The sequence below is a fragment of the Sciurus vulgaris genome (genome assembly GCF_902686455.1).
Source record: "Sciurus vulgaris genome assembly, chromosome: 4".
NCBI lineage: Eukaryota > Metazoa > Chordata > Mammalia > Rodentia > Sciuridae > Sciurus > Sciurus vulgaris.
In genome coordinates, this window is record NC_136464.1 from 56,400,826 (window position 1) to 56,426,793 (window position 25,968).

Below are 25,968 nucleotides of genomic sequence, written 5' to 3' on the forward strand. Positions count from 1 at the left end.
AAATACTGGGACTTGGGGGTTTACCTATTTATAACTCCCCTTTTCTTTAGACTAATGGCTGTCAAAGTTATTATAGTCCCACTTCATTTATAAGATTGGAACAATACCAAATATAGTGCTCACCCTACAACAGTCACCCAAATGTCAATAAATTTTAAATGTCTTATCTACCAGTTCCAATGAATTTTCCCTTTCTTTTAATTTTATAAAAATGGGCACTAATAATATAAATAAGCTTTTAATGTTAGTTTATTGCTGGTATTCCATTTGAAATTCAGGAAAAATTTTAAATCCCCCCCAAAATTTGAGGGGGTTCAAAGATAAAGCTCAAAGACTTGGAAAGATTTGATTTCTGAACAAAGAACCAAAACCCCAAACTGAAAAAGGTGTGTCATTCTCAATTCAAGAAGACTGCTGAGGGGCTGGGGTTGTGGCTCAGTGGTAGAGCACTTGCCTAGCATGTGTGAGGCACTGGGTTCAATTCTCAGAACCACATAAAAATAAATAAATAAAATAAAGGTATTGTGTCCATCTACAAGTAAAAATTTTTAAAATTAGAAGAGTGCTGAAATACTGAAAATGAAAGCATTTCTCAAGAATTTTGTTCTGTTGCAGATCATGCTACACCCTCTCCAAGGTATACTATAAAGCAGCAGAGCTTGATTCACAGTCAAAATAACCTTAAGTAACTTGGGAGTAGACTCATCAACTCTAAGAAAAAACTCATTCCCCAACCTATAGTAAAGCGCAATCTACACAGATACTCAGTTAACTCTGTTAGGGAACCTTTGACCAGGGTTTCTCAACCTCAGCATTACTGACATTCTAAGTCAGATCATTCTGGTTGTGAAGTGTGTACATTGTAGGATGTTTGGGTACATCCTTCACTTCCACCCTATAGATGTAGTTCTGAGGTATGCCAACCAAAAATGTCTCCAGAGATTGCCAGATGTTCCTGGGAAGCAAACATGCCCCATTTTGAGAACCACTGCCCTAGATAAATAATTACCACTCAAACCCCAGCCAGCACCACCAGGCCACAAATGCAAACCTTGATTCATATATGATACCAGCTAATTTAATCATCATCTTTGAATGGGAAAAGAGAAAAATGACCTGAGAAGTACAACTGGCTTTATTAAGTACCTTTTCCTTTAAATTACAAGTATTTGGCAACTTGCAAAGTAATGCCACCCGCTGGCACTGAGAAAAATAAGGATGAAAAGAAAGGCTGCTGAAGTAAGAGTTGCCTGACTTGAATTCCCTTTGAAAGCATCATGACTCACAGAAGATGAACACACTTGTTTTATTCTGAGGCATAGGTGGAAAGTATTAAGAGTCCTTGACATGCCACATGTGAGCAAATGGAAAAAGGCAGGCAAACCACCCTCATCAAATACGGACAAAACTGAAAGCAGAAATGCACTGAGGAGTGACAGCCCAAGCTCCCTGGTGTGGATTCAGCTGTTATATGAGTGTCAGATGATTTCAGGCTCTCTCTCATAGCATCTGTCCACACAAGCGGTTTTCAGCCCTATCAAACTCAATGCCAAACCCAATCTTTTTACAACAAATATTCTGCAATGTCCCTTTACTATTTTGAAGTGAAATTCAAAGATTGTAACATTGTACCTATAGAAATTCAAACTTTAAATTTCCATATAATGACCTAACCACAATGTAGAATAAACAAGATTTTAATTTTTTTCTTTTTTCACTGAAATTCAAACTTTAAATTTCCATATAATGACCTAACCACAATGTAGAATAAACAAGATTTTAATTTTTTTCTTTTTTCACTGGTGTATAATTATACATAATAGTGGAATTTATTATACCATATTTGTATTTGCCATAACATAAAATAATCAATCTCACTCCCCAGCACCTTCCCCTCTTCCCTCCCTCAACCCACTTGCTCTGCTGTACTAATCTCCCTTCTATTATTATCATAGCTATTTTAATTAGTGCATTGTAATTACATGTGTGTGTATACATACATACACATGAGATGCACTGTGGTACACTCACATAAGGACGTAGCACAGCTCGGTAGATTTCATTCTCCTGTACTTCCCCATGCCACCCCTTCCTCCTTCCCTCTTAATCCCTTCCTCTTTATAGTCTTCCTAACAGAAAATTTTATAATAAAATGTATTTTTAGATAAGACTATTATAGAAGACAAAAGACTCCCCCCTTCTCCCTCACCCCAACATTTCCAAAGTGCCCCTAGAGTGCAGAGCAATCCAATCCTTCTGTTCTACACTAACCCTCTCCTGTCAGTGCCAACGGACAGTGAGCAAACTCAGTTGCCCATCAGGAATATAGACCAGAGGCAGTGGCACAAGAGCTAAGAGGGAGGGATCTGAAGTCAGATCATACGAGGTGAGATTTGGCCCTCTACTTAACTGCTGTGGTATCTAAGTCTAGTTTTTCATCTATTAAAGAAGAATGCCAGCGTATTTTTCAAATGGTTTTTATGAAAGTGGAGTAAATATGTAGAATATCTATTTCTGCATCTAATATATATGATCAATAAAAGTTAGCTATAAGAGTGATACTATTATTACTGACTCGATCTTGCATTGGTTCCTAGATTTTGCTCCTCTTATTCTGCAAGCAGAAAGGATGAGTGACTTGGATATCCACTTAGCAGAGATATTCCACAAAAGATTCATGTGCAATATAAGAGGCTAAATCATACGATTAATGTGAGTATATGATCAATATCATATGATTAATAATTTTTAATTGTGAGAGTCTGTGAGATATTGCCCTAACGTTATTTTTCATTCACTTGAATCCTTTCTTTCCAGTCAGAGGTCCAAGAATTTGCCTAACATATCACATAAACTATTTAGGGAATGCTGAACTTACATTATGACAGCTTTGTGTCCCACTGAAAACCTCAGTGCTGGTCATTGGTTCTTTACTATTTAGCCTATAGATCATTATAATCAAGGAAGGGATGACAGCTTTTCCAGTAAAAGCATTTCATGCAACCTGTATGTTGTCTTTAGGAAAGAATGATCATCAAGAGCCACTCACACCTACATAAATCAATCCTTATAGCAAAAAGCAAAGCAATACTAAACATTCTAGATTATTAGGTGGGGAAGTAAAAGACATGGCAACAGCTGAGAAATATTTCAAAACAAAACTGACTCCAAAGTTAATATTCTAAATAAATGCATTCACTACTTGGATTGTCAAAGTACACTCATAAGCCTCAGAAGAAATAAGCACAACTCTGTACATGGAGAAATAGCATACTTAAATATAGAAATCTATAATTTATGTAAACACATCAATCTATAAGAGGAAAACCAGGAACTTCCAATTGTTATAAGCCATTCTGCATGAACCCTCCAAGATAGTAACAGTGATTATATCTGGGTGATGAAATTATTGCAAGCAGGGAAGGGGATAGGAGATATGTCTCCTTTTTCTTATTTACAGTTTACAATGTTTCTAACATAATGCTCTCATAATACAAGTTTTAAATTACATAAGGCTATTTACTGTCTGCTGAAAATCCATGACATTTGGGGCAAGAATATATTTTAGGTAAACTTATCATCAGGCTCTGTATATAAACAAAGTATTCCTCTGTCTCTTACATACAACAAAAACCATCCTTGCTCCCCACCTTAAGCCAGAACGGATCACAACTTAGTTTCTCTCTTCTTTATCCCTCCTAAAGACCTTACAGGTGTTACCACTACAGAAAGTCAGTACTAATATAAGAACCATACCACTAATTTTTGGCAATTTCTCAATGACAACTCTCTAGGTTAATGAGATAAAGAGAGAAACTGTTCTTAAATCACTGATAGAGCACAATGAGATACCAGACTCAGAGTAGTGATTTATTAAACAAAAACTAAACCCAGATATTTCTGCACTGCTACTTGAAAACTGTGGGCTCCCCACAACTTTCATGAAAAAGAGCCTATGTGGAATCATGGAATCATAAATGTCCTAAGAATAGAATATCATTGTGCATTTAGTACATTTAGTGTATTTTCTTCCTGCTCAGTGAAAAAACAACACATAAAGATTTCAGAGGTGAGAAAACAGCTTCCACAAAAAAAAAGGCAACAATTTTAATCCAGACTAGTTCACTTTAACAAGCATTTGTTAAGCATTTGCTATATTCAGAGCACTTTGATACTTGTTCATTCATCTCTAAACATATAAACCATGTCATCTGCCTTTCAGGAAATCAAAACTCTAGGAGATAAATACCTCTAAACTAATATATGAAAGATCCACATAAAATGAATAAATAGGAGTTTTAAGGTTGGTCCAGTAGTATGGAAGAAAGAAAAGTCATCCGCAAGAATTTTCAAAAAGATTTAAAGGGACTGGGGATGCAGCTCAGTGGTGGAGCACTTGCCTAGTGTGGACAAGGTGCTGAGTTGATCCCAGCACAGAGGAGGGGATTTTAAGGTCTCTATGTGCTGTATTAATATATTTCAGTCAATCATTTAATCACTCTGATCATTAACACCCCCCTCCCAAAAAAAAAAGTGGCAGAAACGTTCAGCTACCAAAAGAAAACCTCGGAGGTAGAATCGCCACACTAAGATCCTTTAGACTAAAAACAAAACTTCTGGAACAAGAACATTCTAAAGAGGAGGATGTCTGGGAAAGACTCACCAACATCAGAAGGTCGGTACTAGGCATCTTCCTCTCGGTGCGTCCCTTTCTCAGTGTCTGTAAAAGGGAAACAGATTTGTTTACTTCTAAAGCTTTAAACTGTCCCGATGGTCCGCCCAGATTCACCAAAGCAGCCAAGACAGGGTAGTCTCCCCCTCCGGAGCGCTTAGATTTCACTCTGATACCACACTCCACCCCAAACCAGAAAATCAGAATCCTGCTGCAACTTGCTTTCCTCCCACAGCAGACGACACGAACCCAGATCCAGCCTCCCACAAAGCAGTCCACGCAGGGAGACACCAGGGGACACGCCCCGCCCGCCCTCGTCAGGGGTCGCGGAGCCCCGGCCCCGCCGAGCACCCTCAGCCGGGCCGAGGGTCGGACCCGGGGGCAGCCCAGCCTCCACCCCGCTCCCTCGAGAAGAGAAGGGCCAGCGAGCCCGGGCGGCCCGGCCCCCGGCTCCCGCGCTCCGTCCACTCCAGGCCTCCCACCCGCTCAGCCCTGGCGCGCTCTGCGCTCCGACCCCCGCCCAGGCCCGCCGGGCCTCGGCCGCCGGCTCCCAGCGGCCGGGCTCTCCCTAGCCCGAGCCCGCGGGGCCCCGCCACCTCCTCAGCCGGAACCAGCTGGCCGGCTCCTGCCCTCGGTACTCTCCCTCGCCGGCCGTCCCACCTCCCGCCGCTCCTCCTCTGCGAACGACTGACTCCAGAGCCACCAGGCTGCGGCTCGCTCTGCAGCCGCGGCCCCTGAGATTGGAGGTCGGGCCGCCGCGGGCCCCGCCCCTCCCGGAAGTGGCTCTCGAGGCGCCTGCCACCTCCCGGAGCCCCGGCGTGCGCGACCCCGCCGCTGCCGGCCGCGAGCACGTCCCGTCGCGGCTCCAGGCCCACCCTCTTCTCCGGGCCCCACGGCGCGTGCGCGCCGCCTGCTGGCCTGGCAGGGGTTCCCGGGCCCTCCAGAGAAGGGCTCAAGCAGTGTGCGCTGGGACGGCTGTTGGCCCCTGTTCGTTACCCACTTCTCTTTCAGGCCACGTTGTTAAAAACAACTTTCTGGTCACTGTTGGTAACTTTAAGCCCCTGAGAAGGTAAGCCTGCGGGCAAATTATCCAAACAACCACCCAACATGGTTCTGTTGCGGAGAGCTTGGAAGTTTTAAGGTAGGTTGCCCCTTGTCTCTTTCCTAGGTCAGAGAGGATTTGTTCCATTGAGAGTCTGAAAAAAGGGCCCATGTAAACTGTTTAATGGAAATACCACTCCCAGCTGCCCCCTTTCTTCCTCGCCTACACCCCCAAAATAGAGATGATAGGCGTTGGGCAAAGAATGCTACCTACCCACTTTATTTTCTTTAACGATGTTGTGAATCATCTAATAGCCAAGTTAAAGGGCCCACCAGGGTCACAGAGGGCACCCTTCATTTCCATTTGACTATCAAATCGGTTTTCCACGACTTGCTCATATTGTGATGATACTGATTTAGTGGAAGCCTAAGGCAGCATAGTTACATCTCTGACCTGCATACAGTATGTTTTATTCAATAAATAAAAATTTTAAATAACACTTAGGTGGAATCTTGAGATCTTCCAACCAGAAATGTCACCAGTGAGAGTACCCAATTTCATCCCCTTGCTAAGTGTCATGACTCTAAAATTAGGGCATATCATCACCACCATCATTTTCCTGATTTGGTGCTTTTAAGATGAAACTCCTTGTTATCACAGCCGCCCTCTGCTTCACACCCTGTTAGCACTGTCCAGTTTCCCAACCAGAATGATTAAGGCCCAGAAAAAGTTGGGCAGATTATCTCTGGCATTCCTCACCTCAACCCATCAGAAGTCCCACACATTTCTACCATCTAGAGTCCCCAAATCTATATACCCCCATACTCTTGCCCCTCTAGCTGCTGTTCCCCCAGCAAGCATTCATTCTCGGTGTTTGAGTCAGAAAATGTCCAGGGGTCTTCTACCAATGCCTGCTTATTAGGAGTTACATCAGGCATGCCCTCCCCACTCACCATCCCCTACCCTTGTTTTATTTCTTCTTCAGATCATAGGAAAGGCACCCCTCCCAGTCTCCTTAGCTGCCACCTCCATCCTTTAACCTAGACTCTCTGCACTCTGATGATTGGAGGGCAGGGTCATGTTTGATTCCTCCCTACACTGACACAGGGTAGACAGTGTGTTTCTCCCCACAAGCATTAACCAATCCAACCATGTTGACTGATTCTTACTTGGCCAAGAACTATGCTAGGCACCTCTAGGTACAAGGCCCTGTTTACACTCTGACTTGCCCAAATCAGATGACTTGTCATCCTCTACCTGGTAAACAAAGGCACCAAGACCTGAGAAGGTAATGATCCTCCAAAGGTCACCAGCAAAATGGGGTGGAGTTCGCATGGGAAGCTGAGGCCTCCCACTTTGCAGGGAGGGGTTCAGATGTGCTTGTTGATTAATTAGAAACAATGTTGGAGCTAAAGGAGACTTCAGACATTTTTCAGATCAACCCCACAGAATGCACATGAGGAAATGGAGACCCAGAGAAGATTGCAGCTCCTGGAAATTCCCAGCTGATGAGACTACAGCTTGGGTCTGGACTTGCAACTCAGTCCTGAGGTGCTGTGTGTGTGAGAAAGAGACAGATACAGAGACAGACAGAGGGACTCTGACTTCCGGGCACCCTTTTCCTACCCTGCAATCCTCCCAGAAGTGTGTGGAATAAGATCAGGAGGGATTTCGCTGAGCGGTGGAAGGCAGGAATGGGGTTGCCTGGAGCTTCCAGAAGCAAAGTGTGGTTTCCCAAGAGCTGCTTTAGCATCACCTGGGAGCTTGTTAGCAATGCAAGTTTTGGAAGCCCCAATCCAGATCTCCTGAATCGGAATCTATATTTTAACAAGATCCCCAGGTGCTGTACTTGCACAATACAATTTGAGAAGTTCTTCCCTGGATGCTCTGTTTATGGAGAAAGCACAATGTTTTTATTGATTGTGCATTTGGGTTAGTTTCAGGAGGTTAATGAAGAAAATGTATGTGTGTTGGGGAGCCAGTGTCGGGGAGCCGGGTTAATACTCCCCAAACTGTTTTTGGTACCCTCGTGGTACCTTCCAACGTAACAAAAAATTGGGAGGAATCAGAAGTGTCTGTGGGAAACCAGCAAGAAGCTGAAATTCCTGTTAATGGCGGTGGGTTTGGGGAGGGTGGGAAGAGTGGAGGGAGATGCTGTAGGATTTTTCCTGTGTGACTTTTGTAATTGAGGCTAGGAGGATCTCACTGCAGCGTCTGCATCTACTGATTGTTCAAAACAAAAAATCATGCTAGCAAATCTGGTTCTGCTTAAAATGGCAGCCACCCATGGCCAAGATAGTGACATCCCTCCCCCTCATACTTGAGCACACATTCTCTACTCTGAAAGGAAAGACTTCCCCCATCCAGGCCTCCTCTCCGGTCCCTGATATCCCTTGCTCAGCTGGAGGCTCACCCAGGACAGCCAGTCATAGGAGGTTTGCGGCCTCTCAGCCTCTCCTGGAAAGGAATGACCCACAGGAGCGCCAAACAGGGGCAAACAGTTCACAGAAGCCAGAATGCCCAAGCAGGGGCAGAGAGCCAGCCAGTTCCAGTAGCAGGCTGGGTGGATGGCAACAGAGCTGGCAGCCAGAGGGAAGACAGGCTAAAAGCCAGTCGGACCTGGGAGCAGCCAAGCAGGAAGCAAGTGCCCAGACATTACCACACTGCAGTGAGCACAAGGGGCAGACTCACCGCATTCTAATGGCCTTCCCAGGTACATATTCCAGGTGCCTATTCAACCCAAGTCAGTGTGGCCAAACCCTCAGAGAACTGAGACTTGTTTCCCAAGGAAACCCCACCCTTCCCAAAGAGGCCACCATGGAGCTGCACTGCCACCCCTAGCAAAACATCAAAAACAGCAACTTTATCAAAAAGCAAAGACAATAACAAACTTCCTCTGGCAGAAGGAAACCAGCTGGGACCTGTGGTGACAGAACAGCTTTGAAGGCAGCCAATAGGGGCTATTTTATGATCTTCAGCAAAATTGTTCCCCCCCCCCCAAATTTTATAACTTCTACTTGCATATTTAAAATTTGTTCATTCCAATAATTAAAATCACTTGCATGCCCACGCGCGCGCACATGCACGCACACACACACAAAATGGCACTCTGATGAAACTGAATTTTACAGCCTGCAGGACAACTTGGAGTGTTACCAGCAGCCCAGCCAGGGACCTTGCCTGGATCCTGACTGATCCTTGCCTGATCCTGACCAGATTCAACCACTCATCTGCCTAGGAAATAAGCAAATGATGGAAACAAGACAAATGAATTTTATGCAATTGGATCAAACTGGGGAGAAGCAGCTAGATGGCTTCTCTGGGGTCCCACAGAAGAGTGACAACTGATAGAACCAAAAGCCTGGTGACGTGTGCGCGTAGATTTAGCTAGTCTGTGCTAGCCAGGGAAGTCTTCAGCTTCCTTGGCACTGGTGCAGGCCAGGGGGTCGTTTATATGCTCAGCATGAGGAGGTTTGAGCTCTGTTTCAGGAACAGCTTGGATTTTACTCCAGACCTCACCATGGCCCCACCCAGAACTTTTTCCTTTACCAACATGGAAGTTGTTTTTCCTTCCCAGCCAGCCAGGCAGACAGGCAGATGGCAGAGACAGGCACAGCCTTCCTTTTCAGAGGTTCTTAATTCTTCAATGAGAAAGGGGCAGCAGAGTCACGTAAAGTTAACTTGATCCAACCCTTTGCATCTCACAAAGGTAAACAGCTAAAAGAAGTAAAAGAAGAAGGCGATGCTTGTGGTATGTGCAGTGTATTGGCCTCTTTCAGATCGGCCTGTTTGCTTCTTCCGTTCCATTGTTTCTTTGGAAGGCAGTGGATTTTTCTCTTGTGTTTCTGTGTTCTTCAGTTTCACCTTATCAAACTTCTCTGTCTCCACCATATCAGGTTTGTCAGACGCAGCTGCGGGGGAAGCAGAGGCGGCACGGGCAAGTTGTTCAACTGAGCTGGGCTTTTGCGTTTGTAGAGTGAGGGTGAATCACATCTCCTCTGGGACTGGCAGGACCACTGCACTCACACAGGGGACCTGACCCAGAGGAGGCATGCCAGAATTAGAGTGGAACCCTCCCCCACACCCAGGGTGTGTTCAAACAAGATCCCAATCAGAGCTTTGTGATTAACTTAGCCCCGTCCAGCTTTTGCTGTAGGTCTGGCTCCCATCCCCTTGAGGACCTGATCCTGACATGTCGATTAGTTCTGCCAGTGAGCCTCTGCCCTAAGACACCCTGGGCCTTCACTCGGCTTCTCTGAGAGCTATCAAGTCCCAAACCAAACAAATCCAACATCCTTGTTTACGACATTTTTTTCCCTACTACTAGGGATTGAACCTAGGACACTCTATCTCAGCTGTACTCCCAACCCATCTCTTTTCACAATTTATTCTGAAAAAAGATCTTGCTAAACTGCCCAAGAAGACCTGGAACTTGCGATCCTCCTGCCTTAGCCTCCTGAGTAGCTGGGGTTACAGGTATGCACCACTGCTTGGAGCTGTAATTCCCTTTTACTGTTCTAAAATCAAATTCCTATAAACTGCAGAGGAGAAGATACTTTCTGTCCTCGAGAGGTTCAATAATTTGTCTCTGAAATACACTGAGGAGAGGAACCATGCTTGTTATGTGCATAAGCACAGAAACCCTACAAAATTATGAGACTGGAGGAAAGCCAGATGATTGAAGTTCATATAGCATCCCGAGCTACAGAAAGGAACAGGGCTTAAGGCTTCTGGGAGAATAGTGGGGAATAGGAGGCATCTGTGGTGAATAAATTTTGTCTTGTTATACAAATAAAAAAGTCTCTGTCAGGTAATATAAGTGACCTGAAGCAGCCCTCAAAGGTATAGGTGCTATGTGCCAGGCACAGTGGTGGCGCTTGCCTGTAAGTCCATGACTCAGGAGGCTGAGGCAGGAGATTGCAAGTTTGAGACCAGCCTCAGCAAAATAAAAAGGACTGGAGATGAAGCTCAGAAGCACTCCGGGTCCAATCCCCAAACCCCCCCCCCCAAAAAAAAAGTATAGATACTAGTCTGTGAGTTGGTGTCACCTTCAGTGTCTTCTCCTGTGACACAGTTCTTTTTCCCTGGTTGAGGGGTGTGTATAACAACTGGGTTCCTTGTTGGAAGATCTGTCTTTAAGTGCATAAGGAGAAGTCAGAGAAAGAATCTTCTTATATTTCCGAGGAGAAAGAGGGGTAAGAAAGGAGGGCAGAAGGTCAGAGAGACCTTGGTTCTTTAGTTCAAAGTCCTCCACATACCAAAGCAGTAAGGACTAGATTGGAATTGTCATACAGCATGCAAAATCACCATGAATGGCAGGCTAGCCACACAGATCAGGATAGAGGGAGTGTCTTGGTGACTCAATTACCATGTGGGCAGTTTTGCCACAAGTGATGTTATTTTCCAACATTATGGATTGAGCTGATGAAGTTCTAAACACAGTGAAGAACAATGTCCATGCAACTTTTCACATGGTAGTCGTACTCCAGAAAATACCAGGAATAAAACCATGGTTTACAAAAACAGAACTCCACTTCTCGTATGTAAAGGGAAGGCGAGATTTTGGCCCGTGCCTCTGAACTGGCATTTCATCTACGTGAATGCTCTGGCAGGATGAATGAAGTACAGGTCTCTAGACAGCTTGCCATTGTGTAGAGCTGCATCCCATCGTTGAGTGCCAGAGGAATTGCATCATCGTGACCACCAAAAGTCTTTATGAATTTCCAGGATGCTGTCTCGGGAGCCAGACTGCCCCACTAGGATGCAAGCTGAAACAGGAACATGCTCCACACGAGCCTGATTGTAATGACTACAGCTCAATGTTCATCAGGCCAGGACTGAAGCATTCTCCAGGCCCGTGTTTGTCATCCAGCTTTGGATACCGGAATCTGCAAGATTTCCAAAATTCCCATGCTGGCGCTCTCTTGTAGACTGAGTGAAGGAGTGGGGCCTAGACATCTGCATATGGGGCACTCCCAGAAAAAGCTACTAAATTCTGTCTAATTTCATTTATTTCTATGCCTTGGTCCTGCAACAAGAAGAGGTTGAACCCAGATCTCCTGATAGCCACAGAAGGGCAGACCCAGAAAATGTAGTGAAACTTATGGTTTCTTGCACTGACTTTGAGACTCCTGTGCTGTGTGGCTTTGGATGCACTGCGAAACCTCTCTGAACCACAGTTTTCTCAACTCAAAGTTGGACAGAGAGAAGACACTGCTCTCCACCTCTATCTGTCTAGAATTCTCTGGGACCCACTGGATTCTGCTTCCCAGAAGCCTCCGTTTAGTAACTTTTCCTCTCTCTCTGCAGTTTCCCAGGAAGGGCCATCTGTCACAAGTTTATTTGGTTGGGGAGGGTGTCTGTCCTGGTTCTGCCATGAGGATGAGCAGTATTGCCAGAATGCCCTGGGAGGCCCGGCCTGCTCTCTGCCTTGTTGACACAGATGGAACCTAATGAAGACACCCAAGGTAAAATAAGTCCTGGGTAAACAGGATCAGTGGGGTAATTACCAACCTTGGAGCACAGTGTCTCCTTGCCTGGCCCCCTAGAACCCAGTTTCCAGGGTCGACTCAGAGGGCCTGACCTTCGGGAGGCTGGGCAGCACCTGTGGTTCCAGCTCAAATGTCAGGGGAGGGAGTAGGGAGACCATCTCCACAGAGCATGAAAAGACTTTTATGTCTTTAAAAACTGAACATAAGGAATTTTCTGTAGTAGGTTTGAAAATCTAAGGGCAGAGTTATTCTCCTTTCTCAAGGGATTCAACCTAGGCAGAGGGATCCAGGAGACAGTCTGAGCTGAGAGTACAGGACAAGCAGGAGCTAACCAGGCAGAGGCCAGGGGTCAGGCTCCGGCTGACCACACTGTGCCTACCCGGAGCTAACGGTGGGCAGTGCAGCCAGAGACCAGAGGGAAGGCCTGGCGTGCAGGTCAGCGAGAGTAGAGGGGAAGGGCGGGCAAGGCACACGCACATGACTGCAGTGGCCCAGCAGATAATACGACTTGCCATGTGGGAATATAATCCTTGGGCTCCTTCACTCACTCATTCAGCTGTAAACACTAGGTTGCAATATCCTGGGCCTGGCATGATCACTGAGCAAAGAGCCCTGTCCCCGTGCAGCGCACACACTATTGGAGGGAGACAGATTTTAAAAAAAAAAGTAATAAATAAGTTAACTCTGTGGCAAGTGAGAAGGTACTGAGGCCTATGGGAAAGAGGTGACTCAGAGTAGGGGGCCTAGAGAAGATGAGGCTGGGGCTGGAGGTCATGGGTACTGCAGTTTTAAATAGAATGGTGGAGGCCCAACATCTCTGTTTTCCAAGAAAAGACAGAAATCTTTGAGGAAGTGTTAAATTCTTTTAATTTTAAAAATTTATTTTTGGTAGTGGGTCAAACCCAGACCTTCCCGTGTGCTAGGCAAGTTCTCTGCCACTGAGGGGCACCCCAACCCCTCTCTGTTTTAATATCATGATGTCCTATGAGCCTGCTAGCGTCTGGGATTATTCTCACTTCTTTGCTGGGCCTACTCAGGTTAAGTTAAACAATGGAAGCAGTTTCAGTACTTCAAGGGCTGTCCCTGGCCCATAAATACTCAAGCTGTTACCAACAATGCTTGCAGCCTGCTGTGGGGAGGACTTCCTTTTTCCCTTCTGCCCCTGCAGCTCAGAGCGCCTGTATTTTGGTGGCAGATGCAGAGACCTGCAGCCCCCTGCTTGCCCATGCTCTGTTGGGAAGACAAGGCTGTTGCTCCCAAGGGGAACCAAGTCTCCCTAGAGCAAGAAAGATGAACAGTGCTGCCACTCACAGTCCCTTCCTCAGGTCCTCTGAGCCCCAGGTGCAGACGGAAAGCCCCTCTTGATTCTCACTTAGCGACAGGAAACTGCAAGTCAGCACAATTTCTGGACAAAAAGAGCACAGGATTTTGTCGGACCATGTTGTTTTCTTGTTGCAATATGCAGAGTTTATCTTGTGACCGTGATGTGACTAGTGAATCACTTCTCTGTGTTAATTCTATCTTTTGTTTATCCCCAAGATGGGGGGCGGGGGGACGTCTCTCATTGATTGTCAAGAGATCTAAAAGGTCATAAAGCGGAGCATGACCAAGGAATTTCCAGAACTTTGGGAAACTCATTCAATTGTTTTGAAGTTTTGTTTTGTTCTTGTATTTTAAATCGCAGTCTACGCATGTACAGACATGTCGACAAGTCAAAGTGTAGTTATTTAAGTATTCACTGATTGAACACCATTGTTCAGCACTACCCAGATCTAGAAGCAACATGCCCAGTGCCACAAAAAGAAAAAAGAAACATCACCAGTTCAATTGTTCTTAGACAGACGCAGCACAGGTGGCTGTGGGTGGCAAGCCTTCCATTTGAGACCTTCAGGGTCCCGTAGGACATAGGGCTAGGGCTTTGATCTTCGGCTGAAGAGCCACAAGTAACCATTGGGATCATTTGCATGGAGAGCCCACAGTATCACATTTGTGTTTTAAAAGGGTCCCCTTGCACAGCTTGGAGAGTGGCTGGGAAAGGATTCAGATGGGAAGACCAGTTAAGAGGCTTTTTACATTTGTCCAGGCAAAGAAAGAAGGTAGCTGGGTCCTGGGGTCAAATGGCATAAGCTCAGAAGATGAAACCCTGGAAAGTGAGACAGCAGATTAGAACAACACTCCAAAGCCATGGGTCACCATGTGCCTGAAAAGCAAGCTCCCACCTGGGCCCTCCAGCCAGGCATACCGGCTGAGGTAGAGGACACTCACAGCTCAAGGTGGGTGAATCCACTCTAGTGGCTATACCTTTAACATGTTGTAGCAGAATTGGGGTGCTGTCCCTCAACCGTAAGACTTTTCTGACTTGGTGGGTTCCCATAAAATAAAGTTGTTTGCAGTAGAGTTTGCAATGGTGATCAATAGAGTCGATGCTATGCCAATCCACCCTGGGTGTTATGGGTTGAATTATATTCCCCAAAGATTCCTGTGTTGACCTCCTAACCCCCAGTGCTCAGAATGTGACTTTATTTGAAAATAATATTATTGCTGATGTATTTAGTTGAGATATAGTCCTGAATAGGGTGGGCCCTAACCCAGCATGGCTAGCACCCTTATCAAAGGGGGGGATTTGGACAGTCCTGCACATGAAAGAATGCCATGCAAAAATGAAGGCAGAGATTGGGTGAAGATTTTCGAAGCAAAGATCAGTGGTTGCCAGCAGGCCACCCGGCAGCCAGGGCAGAGACGTGGAGCCCGCTCTTCCCCACAACCCTCAGAAAGACCCTGCCTTGCCAGCACCATCTCAGACTTCCAGACTCCAGAAGTGTGAGGCAAAATGTTTCTGTTGTTCACAGTTGAGAGCACTTAATATCCACAGCTTAATTAGCAAACTGATGTACCTAGATGTTCAAGCTTACCTGCCATGGTTTGAATGTGTCCCCAAATTTTGTGTGGTGGAAATCTGATCCCCACTGCGGCTGTGCTGGGAGGTGGGAACTTAAGAGGGGACTAGTAGACCACCAGGCCACTGCCTCCCGCATGGGTCAGTCAACACCATTATCACCATCACAGATGTGGAGTCTGGTAAAGGACGAGTTTGGGCCCCTCTAGCCCTCTCTTGCCCTCTTTGCTTTTCCACTGTGGGAGGACACAACAAGAAAGCCTTTGACACTGCAGACTGGTGCAACCTCTGGAAAGCAGTACGGAGATTCCTCAGAAAACTCAGAATGGAGCCACCATTTGACCCAGCTATCCCACTCCTTGGTTTATACCCAAAGGACTTAAAATCAGCACACTACTGTGACGCAGCCACATCAATGTTCATAGCAGCTCAATTCACCATAGCTAAAAAGTGTGGAACCAACCTAGGGTCCTTCAACAGATGAATGGATAGAGAATATGTGGTACTATATACACAATGGAGTCTTACTCAGCCATAAAGAAAAATGAAATTATGGCATTTGCCAGTAAATGGATGGAGCCGGAGACTATCATGTTAAGTGAAATAAACCAAACCCAAAAATCCAAAGGCCAAATTTCTCTCTGATATGTAGATGCTAACACACAATAACGGGGGAGGAAGGAAGAATAGAAGTTCAGTGGATTAAATAAAAGAGAATGAAGGGAAGGGAGGGGGAGGGGAATGGGAAAGACTGTAGAATGAATCACACATAACTTTCCTGTGTTCATATTTGAATACATGATCAGTGAAACTCCACATCATGTACAACCGCAAGAATGGTACTTTAATTAGAATAAGTTGTACTCCGTGTATGTACAATATGTCAAAACACACTCAATGGTCATGTATATCTAAAAAGAACAAATTAAATAAATAAAGCAGACTTTGCCAAATACCTGTCCCCAATCTTGGACTTCTCAGCTTCCAGAATCATCAGTCAATAAATTTCTGATCATTATAAGTTACCCAGTCTGTGGTATTCTATTAAAGCAGCACAAAAGGGACTATGACACAGCCCCAGAGCTCAGTAGGCTGACAGAGAGACTGGAAGGGGCAGGGCAACATGGCCACACTCAGTACAGAATGGCCTCGGGTCCCTTCTGAGCAGCATGGGGGCAGTGGTGCAGTTGGGAAGCATCCAGAGCCCTGCTGTAGCCACCGCCCCCCTGGCTTCCTGGGAGACGAAGGAGCCTGAAGCTAGCTGGGCATTCTGTGACCTTCAGCTCTGGGTGCAACTCAATGCCTGACACTCAGGGGCAGATGTTGCAGGGGGTACTGGGAGGAAACCACTCAGACACAGCTCAGATGTCCACTCTGACTATCCACTATCCACTTAATTCAAATATCTCAAATGTTTAAACCATTCGAAGCTACTGGCAGCCTGTCCAAACAGCTAGCTCAATACCCCATTATTGCATCATTACCTTAGACTCAATTAAACCCATTACATTGAACATTCTTACAAGTCCCTTCAATACACAAACCACACCAATTACTTATTTATTTATTTATTTTTAAATATTATTTTGGAGACAGGGTCTCACTAGTTCTCTATATTGCCCAGATTGGCTTTGAACTTTCAAGTCTCCTACTTTATCCTCCTGAGTAGCTAGGATTACAGGTGTGTGCCACCACCTAACATTCCTTTAAAACATTTTTTTTTTTTTTTATAGCTAGTAGGCCTACTTCTGACCCCAGCTGCCCTCCTTATGAAGTTTCTAGTTGGAAACAGAAGGCCCTCTGAGTATTACCCAATGTTGTCTCTAGGCTCAAACTTGCAACCATAAAAACAAATTAACACCCAAGGCCTACTGGCAGAGTATTATGGTTTAGATGTGAAGTGTCCCCCAAAAGTTCATGTGTAACACAATGCAAGAAAGTTCAGATGAGAAATGATTGGGTGATGAAAGTCTTAACCCAACCAGTGGGATTAACGGAGCGGTGGGAAGGGCGTGGCTTGAGGCGGTAGGTCAATGGGGACAGGCCTTTGCATCTGGAGAGTGGAGTCCCTCTCTGCTGATTACCATGGGAGCATCTTCCCTCCACCACACTCTTCCACCATGATGTTCTGCCTCATCTCGAGCCCCAAGGAATGGAGCCATCTGTCTATGGACTGAGACCTCAGAAACTGAGCTTCTTAATACTCTTTTCTTCCTCTAAAATTGTTCTTGTCAGGTCTTTTAGCCACAGAAGTGAAAATGCTGACTAAAACTCAGAGAATCAGTTAGAGGACATGCATCAACAAGGGTCAGCAGAGCTTGCCTGGGCCTCACCCCAAGCCATGTGGAAAGCACCTGCCTGGTAAGCTATCCATAAGCAGCAACTCACAGCAGTAATCATCTGTCAATGGGTGATGGACAGACCTATGAACTTGGTCATATCAAAGGGAAGGACTCCATACAAGCCCAGTGAATGGGGTGTTTTTCTTGATCTTGGCACATAAGGCTTCTTATGATCAACCTCTACCTCTCTCCACCTTCTTCTCTCCCATTTCTACCTCACCCTTACACTTTATGACCCAACCAAACTTATAGTGACCATACAATTTTCATCCAGTCTGAGAACTTTTGAGACTGAAGACATATTCTTAAGTTTTCTGGGACAACAGTCATACATCAGACTACTCTGAGAAACTTTGGAAATCTGGTGTCTCTAACCACGCGGAACTACTTAGAATTCCCACAATATGCCATGAGCTTTTATAACCCCAGACTTTTGCATATGCTACTCCCTTTTCCTGACTTATCCACCCCATTTGTGGTCTACTTGTGGTAAGTTCTGTTGCCCACTCCTTGGTGAAACCTCCCCAAGACCCCTGGGGTGGGAGTTAGACTCTATTTCCCTAACACTTAACCACAGTCTATCTTATTTCTCTGATTCCCCATAAGACCAGTAACCACTAAATCAGCTATTATATTTTTTCATCTTGGTGCTCTCTAGCCTATTCTGGTTGTAGATGCTCACAAATACATCTCTAATCAATGATTTTGTGATTATCCTGGAGAAGAGGCGGGTGGGAGAACTAACTTCAAATATCAGGAGTGTTGTCATCACAATGAAGGCCTCTATTCGATTTGTGTGGCCATAAAGACTAGAACAAGGATAGCTACTGAAGGTCTCAAAGAAATACACTTCATCTCAATAGTGAGAACTTTGCAGTCACAAAACTATACAGAAAATGAATAGGCAGCCTAGGACCAAACAGAGCTGTCACCAGAGGTGATCAATTGGCAAATGCTAGCAAACGCTTGGCATGAATGAAGCCAGGATTCAAGGATGCAGTAGACAAATGGAGTGGGAAAGCATCTAAGACTGTGGGATTGATCAGTTCATTACTCCAACCATTCCTCATTCCTCATTTGGTGAATACTGGGCGCCAGGCACTGTACAGGAACTTGATGAGTCAGTGCAAAACAGACACACCCCTGGAACCACCACGCATGTCAAGGTCCTACGCTTGGTGATAAACCAGTCAAACGTGGACTCTGACCTCCTGACGCTTACAGGCCTACAGAAGAGATACATATAATCATAAGAATCAGCTGGGCAGTATGAGGGAAGAAGGCGCAGCCAAGGTCAGAGAAGAGACATTGAAGTTGAAAAGGGATACATGTAAGGAGCTTGTCTGATTCCTGACCTTGGACTTTCTGGAGAGCTCAGGCTTTCTCTCTCTCCTCTGCCTGCTCTTCCAGTTCAGTGACCTACCTAAATGCTGGATTAGACCAGTCTATGCCTGTCTTGCTCAGATGACGGGCAACCAGGCAACTAATCATCCCGGGGGAGATAGGAGGATGAGCCATGTGGGGTATTTAGCCAGGGCCCTTTCTTTCCTCCCTACTTCCCTGGAAGACTTGCAGACTTGCCCTCCTCCTCACTCAGATCTCAGGACAATGAAGGCACAGGCAATGTCAGGGTAGGAGCACCCCAAAAGCCTGGCAAAGACTCAATCTCAGAGCAGCTACCAGAACTGGATGCAGCCCAATAAAAAAGAGAAGAAAAGATCACAGGTGAGCCAAGAGAATGTGGTCATGAGATTCTCTCCTACACACTGCTGGAGAATAACATCAAAGTACAAGAGCCATTCATGAAACACTTGTTCCATTTCTGTGAACAACAATAAAAAACAAATGCCACACATTATACCTTCACTATGACCCAGGCTCTGTGCTAGGTGATCATATAGGCATTGTCTTTATTGTTGTTGTTTTTCTTTTTAGATATACATGACAGTAGAGTGTGTTTTCACATATTATACATACGTGGAGTAGAACTTATTCTAATTAGGATCCCGTTCTTGTGATTGTACATGATGTGGAGTTTCACTGGTGCTGTATTCATATATGAACATGGGAAGTTATATCTGATTTATTCTGTCTTTCCTACTCCCTTCCCTCTCCCTCCCCTAGGCACTATCTTATTTAATCATCAGACAGCCCCATAGTTGTAGGTAAATCAAAATTTACCTACAGTCACATAGCTGGAGAAGGGTTGCCTGAGTATTTCTGGAATCTGGGCTTTTGGGCTTTGTGGAAACTTTCCTGGGGTTAACCGAGAGCCCAGTAAAGCACTGCGAGTTGAAATGAGCTATCCTCTCTGAGCTCCAAAGGTAAGTGACTTACCCCCACCAGAGTAGCAGTTTAGCAGAAGAAGAATCTGGAATATGAGTTTATAGTATAAGCAAACCAGAAAAAAAGTATTGTTCATATTACAAGAGGATAATCTCTATAATACATAAATCTATCTATCCATGTAAGAAAGACTAATGAACCAACAGATAACAAAAAATATACAAATAGCACTTAAGCATATGAAAAGATGTCTAACTTCACTCATTAAAGAAATGCAAATTAAAGTATACTAAGGTGGCATTTGTCTCTGATAAGTTTCACAAACTTATGGAATGTAGATATTATAGCCTTAAACATATATTTGAAAAGAAGGTAACTAAAAACAATGACTTAAATATCCATCTCAAGAAGCTATAAAAAGAAGAGCAAACTAAATCCAAAGAGAGGAAAAGGATGATAATAGTTAAGAGGACCAATGGAGCACAATGTTGTTTCTTTGGAAAAAATAATTAACAAAAAGTAAGAACCCCTTGCAGGATTGAAAAATGAGAGGGAGGGAGGAAGGGAGGGAGGGAGGGAGGGGGAAGATATTCAGTCCAATATCAGGCATGAAAAAGAAAACATTATTATAATTCCTAGAAACATCACACAGATATGGCCTTTATACAGTAAATTTGAAAATATACTTGATATGGAAAAATCCTAGAAAAAAACATGATCTATGTGAACACTGAAATGACAGAGATGTTAGAATTATCTGACATATGTTATAGCAGCTTATGATTTTTTAAGAAAAAGCAAAACTTCAGTGAACACTTAGGAACACAAATGGAAAAAAACAAAAAGGAACATCTCAGCAAAGTCCTATAGAATACAGCTGTCACAGTGCTGCACACCTGTAATCCAGGCGATTCAGGAGGTTGAGGCAGGAGAACCACAAGTTCAAAGCCAGCCTCAGCAACTTAGTGAGACCCTGTCTAGAAATAGAATTTTAAAAGGGCTGGAGATGTAGTTGGTGGTAAAGCACTTCTAGGTTGAATCTCTAGTACCACCCAGAAAAAAAAAAAAAAAAAAGAAAGAAAAAAAGAAAAGAAAAGAGAGAGAGAGAGAGAGAAAGAAATAGAAGATAAAAAGAATGAAGTTGAAATTTTCAGACTGAAAAATACAATAACAAGTAAAAACCTCCATTCAGGGCTCAATCATAGAGGACTAGAGAAGGCAGAGAAAGAAATTAGTGGACTGGAAGATAGAAAAATAGAAATTATTCAGCCTGAAAAATAGAAACAAACCAAAAAGAAAGAAATAAACAGGCCTCAGTGATTTCTCATATTTGTGTCATCAGTGTCCCAGAAGAATAAGAGAAAAAGACCGAGACTGATAAAGTACTTAAAGTAAAGGTTGTCCCCAAATTTGGGGAAAGACATACACCTATCGATTCAAGAAAATGAGCAAACCAAACAGAATAAATTCGAAGAAATCCACACCAAGATGCATCGTTATTAAATGTCTAATAACTAAGACAAAGGGGAGAAAAAAGAAAAAAGAAACTCTCCAAAACAGCCAGAGAAGAATTAAGACCTTACCCACGAGGGGAAAGAAACTGGATTGACAACAATCTTTTTTTTAATAAGAAATCTTGGCAGTTAACAGGAAGTGGCAGAACATTTTTCAGGTCATAGAAGAACAGAACTGTCAACCCAGCATCCTAAACCTAAGTAAAAATATTTAGCACTATTGAAAAATATTTCAATAAGGGCACACTTAGTGAAACCCTGTATCAAAATAACATAATAAAAGGGCTAGGAATGTAGCTTAGTTGTAGAGCACCCCTGAGTTCAATACCAGCACTGCGAAACAGGAGAAAAATCAAAATCCAGCAAAGTGACCAAGGACCACGTACAGAAATTTTACATTAAGTAGTTCACAGGTGCAAAACAAAGACAGTGGAACACTTGCGAGTGTTGTCACGAAGTGTCCTTTTCCTCAGGCAGCAGCTACTCCAGATGACTTGAGTTTATCTCCCTAAGAGTGTATTTCTAAGAACTAAGCCTATGAGGTTATAGTTTAGACAGAGTTAATTGACATAATGACCTACAATTTGTACTAGCAATTAAGTGATGTAGCTATATCCCTAGAAGTTTTACAAAACATAAGAAGAAACCTCACAGGCATCGGTTGGATCTCTGGCCTTAAAAGCCTGTCACAGACTTTAAGGTATCAAGGAGAGTCAGGCTCCCTGAGATAGCCATTTACAACCCAATAGATAGGGACCCCTCCTTAAGGAGGTTCCCTGAAGACAGGCTGGCCACAGGGAAGGGGTTAACCCTTTCCGCAGACATGGATTCTTTACCATAATGTTCTTAAAATTTCATTTTATAATCAAGGCGGGTATCTCTGTCACATAAGGACTCACTCTGCCATACAATCCTGTCTTCATCAAGTTACCATAGCAATAGTGATCATCTTTGGTGGGCATCTCTGACATACCAGGCTGATACCTAGGTACTTCCGTTAGCTCTTTCGTTCTTCAAAACAAACCTAGAAGTAGGCAGAGGCCCCATTTTACAGGCCCTGATTAGGTAATACTAGCAAGAGAGCCTATTTGGTGCCACCCCCTGTTCTAAACACTTTAATGCGTATTAATTCACTTCATATTTCCAAGAGAGAATAAGTGGGAGTATCATCTCTATTTCAGAGGTATAAGAACTGGAGCTCAGAGACATTAGGTAAATTGTCTGGGGCCACACAGCTAGGAAGGAGCAGAACGGGAATGTAAGCAGGGTATTCTCCCGACTGTCCCTCATCTCTGGCAGTACAGGTAACTCACCAGAGGTGACACATCTAGGAGGTATCAGACCCTGACTGGAACCCTAGCCCAGTGGGAAACCCAGAGTCTTCCCACAGATATTCCACCAAGTGAGACTGGAGGGACACTCTGGAGCTTATGGTTGCTCTCCTCTTCTCTAAGCGACATCCCCCTGAGCATTCATCCCCAGAAACATGATTCACAGAGGCAGAGCTGCTCATGGCAGCATCGAGCTGGGTTGGGTTGACAAAGTGGGACCCCACCCAGCCAGCATCCTTGGCCAGATTTTCTCTGTCTGCCTGGCGCCTGCTGCTGGCTGAACCAGATACTCAACTTTCTCTCCCTTGGTCCCCATCCGAAGCCCTGGTGGGAAGTGGTGGGACAAGAGAAAGTCCCGGAGAGGGAAAGAGGAGCAGGGTGGGCGGTGAGGCCAGGGGTGCTGGGGAGCACCTCTGGAGTTGTGGGGAGGGTAACCTAGCAACCACTGGACGCAGTGGAGTCACAAAGCACAGACCTGCCCACAGAACCGACAAAACCTACCCTTGGATTGTCCCCTCGCTCCTCCCTGCTCAGTCAGCAGGGGCTTCTTGTCCACATGCTATAGCAGACACCTGCCTTGGTGAGTCCAGGGACCTTTCCAGGAGGAAAAAGATGCTGGGGTCCCAGACTGGAACGCAGGGGAGGGCCCAGAGGGACAGAGGTGGAGGGGAAGTCCTAGGGCTAGATTGGTGGCAGCCTTGTGGCTGCCTCTCTGGGGCCCAGGGCAGGGCAGGGCAGGGCAACCTTTGGCCACAGTGGACCCACCTGTGCCACTATGGAGATGGCAGACCTGGCCTGGGTCCCTGTTGACCTCTCTGTCAGGATTTGTAAGCAGTTTGTTGAAGCACTGTAATGGGTCATGTCTACTATTCCCAAAACGAATAAACAAGAATCAGTGTGCTTTCTGCATAGTATGGGTAAGTCTTGTCTTGGGATAGTCTGGTTTCGGTTTCACATGCATACACTAGTGTACACACACCTGTGTGAATTGAGTCTTGATGGAAAAATGAATTTCTTACTGTCCTCACGGGCAAAAGGATTGGAAAGTTTCTGTTAATAAAGAGTACATTTTCACCAGGCCTGGTGGCACACACCTGTAATCCCAGCGGCTTGGGAGGCTGAAATAGGAAGATCACGAGTTCAAAGCCAGCCTCAGCAAAAGCAAGGCACTAAGCAGCTCAGTGAGACCCTGTCTCTAAATAAAATGCGAAATAGGGCTGGGGGTGTGGCTCAGTGGTTGAGAGCCCCTGGATCAAGCCCTGGTAACGCTACCCCCCCCCCAAAAGAGTCCCTTTTCTTGTAGGCAGGTGGATTCAGGGCTTCCAAATACCTCATCTTCAAGCATGCAGCATCTGATATATCTTCCAAGATACCCAACCTACCTAAAAAGGAAGTTTGACTCATTGTTTTTGGAGGAAAGATCAGGGGTCTGAGAGTCAGAACGCCTGGGCTCTGGTCCCCTGGCTCTGTGGCCTCACCAAGTCTCTCCTCTTTCCTGATCTCAGACAAGGCCAGCCCATTGCACCCTGACCTGATGGAGGCTGGCACTGGGGGGTTCTCTGGGGTCCCTTGCGGATTCTGTGACTCTGAGGGTCAGTTCTCAGAATGTACTTATTTCCTATCCCAACCTCATCGCTAGCACTTTGGGATATATTTATTTATTTATCGGGGCCATAGATCCAGATAAATCATAATTTGGGGTTTCAACCTCTGACATCTTTCCTCCATCTCATTGAATTAGTTTATTTAACAGTCTAATAAGTACCCAGTCAATGAACTACCCACACCAAGAACTAGAATGTCAGCGCTGGACATCTCTGCTCTTTGCCTACCCAGGAATAGCCACGCTAGGAATTTTTCATGTCCTTGTTTTTTGTTGTTTGAGCGCGTTGGTGATCATTTTACTTGCCTTCAAACTTCTATTTGTAAAAAGCATTTCACGCTACACAGTCTTCTGAATCATGCTTTCTTTGACCTAGCGTCATGCGTTTAAGATTCACTCATGTCATTGTGTGTAGCTTGGGACTCACTTATTTGTCATAGCAACAAAACGTTCCCTGGTCTGAATGTAATACAGCATGTTAATTCATTCTTCTGTCATCGTACACTTGGGCGAATGCCAGGCGTTTGCTATTTGGGATGATGTAAGAAATATTCTTAAGAATAGCCGTCACAGCACGTCTGCAAGACTATCTCTTATATCTGGGAAAGAAATGGCTGACTGATAGAGAAGTCAAGGTTCAATTTTTCAAGACACTGTCCCCTTCATCTCTCCCAAAATATCTGTTCTGTTTTTCACTCTTACCACTAGTCCGTGAGAGCTCCTGTTATCCATCTAGGACACGGGAATTAGGAGCTGGGTTTATTCCATTCGAAATCTTACAATGGCTACCGAGGTGAGGTCTCTGGATGAACATCTGCCGATGAGGTAAAGCCCTGAATTCCCACCTGTGCACTGGGGCATGGGGGCAGCACAGGGCACGCGGAGACAAAGGCAGCCCTGGGGAAACTCTGTAGACTGGAAGTCCAAGAGAGGCAGCCCCTCCTCACCTCCCCCTGCCATCAGCCAGGACCCCAGAGGGTCCTCAGCTAAGTTAACAGGTGACAGGTAGGGCCCTGGCCGGGCAGGGAGAAGACACTAGGAGGGGCTTCAGGAAGTGGCTTCTGGGATAGGGGAGTAGTTAACTGTGGCTTTCAGAGAAGGTTTGCTTTATTTCTTTAATTCTCAGATACCCTAGATGCAAATCAAGAGTGGAACAGGAAACTCAGGGGCCCAGTCACCGAAGTCCTCAGAGGGTCCAAGGGCATCAAGACTTGCTTAACATATCCAGAATCCACCTCTACTCCTCCAGAGGGATTCCCTCCAGCCAGGGCCACCTGGAGAAGGAAATGCAGACAGCCATCAGGCAGGTGGGAGTGGCCCACTTTGGATCCTTGCTGACCTGACCTTGACCTCTTCCTCCAGGGGCAGAGGCACAGCTCCTCCAGAAGGGACAGGGTACAGGCAGCCTGAGAGGCTGGCCTTCAGCCAAGTCCAGTGAGAGCCTATGACTTCCCTGTAGTGCACGCCCTGACATGTACCCATCAGCTCTGCGTCTCCTGGGAAGGGGCCCTATGGGGAGAGGATTTGCCTGACTCCAAATCTTAGCCCTGGACGCTGGGTCCAGGCCAGGACAGCCCCTGCGGGCCCAGGGGAGGGTGACAGCCTCCAGCTGGCTTCTCTGGAGCTGCCCACTGTTTGGCTTGGGGGACGCCCTTGCTGGGGCCAGCCCCACTGCCCCTGGGTGTACATAGGGGCCTGCGGCTCCATCCCAGCTGTCTGGAAAAGCGGGTGGGTCTGAGGCTTCTATTTCTGGTTTTAGATTTGATCTCTGGGAGAACACTGGGGTCTTGA

General features: G+C 45.3%; 1 protein-coding gene and 1 long non-coding RNA gene across 5 annotated transcripts in view; one reads left to right on the top strand and one right to left on the bottom strand.

Annotated features, from left to right (window-relative positions):
• Positions 1 to 5,427, bottom strand: part of SGPL1 (sphingosine-1-phosphate lyase 1) — a 51,557-nt gene extending 46,130 nt beyond the window's left edge. Inside the window, exons 1-2 of one of the 4 annotated variants that reach the window (XM_079135795.1) lie at positions 5,333 to 5,427; positions 4,664 to 4,720 (exon numbers count right to left, since the gene is read on the bottom strand). In XM_079135795.1, the coding sequence (XP_078991921.1) occupies positions 4,664 to 4,690 (27 nt within the window). In that variant the 5' untranslated portion in view covers positions 4,691 to 4,720; positions 5,333 to 5,427. Of the gene's footprint in view, positions 1 to 4,663; positions 4,721 to 4,921; positions 5,139 to 5,268 lie in introns of those variants that run through there. The other 3 variants (XM_079135797.1, XM_079135794.1, XM_079135796.1) reach the window with 3 other exon arrangements.
• A 14,187-nt stretch (positions 5,428 to 19,614) lies between these two features.
• On the top strand, positions 19,615 to 25,474 carry LOC306659299. The gene is made up of 3 exons (XR_013763263.1): positions 19,615 to 19,767; positions 24,886 to 25,002; positions 25,304 to 25,474. It is a non-coding gene; the product is annotated as an uncharacterized lncRNA (long non-coding RNA).
• The last annotated feature ends 494 nt before the right edge of the window (positions 25,475 to 25,968 follow it).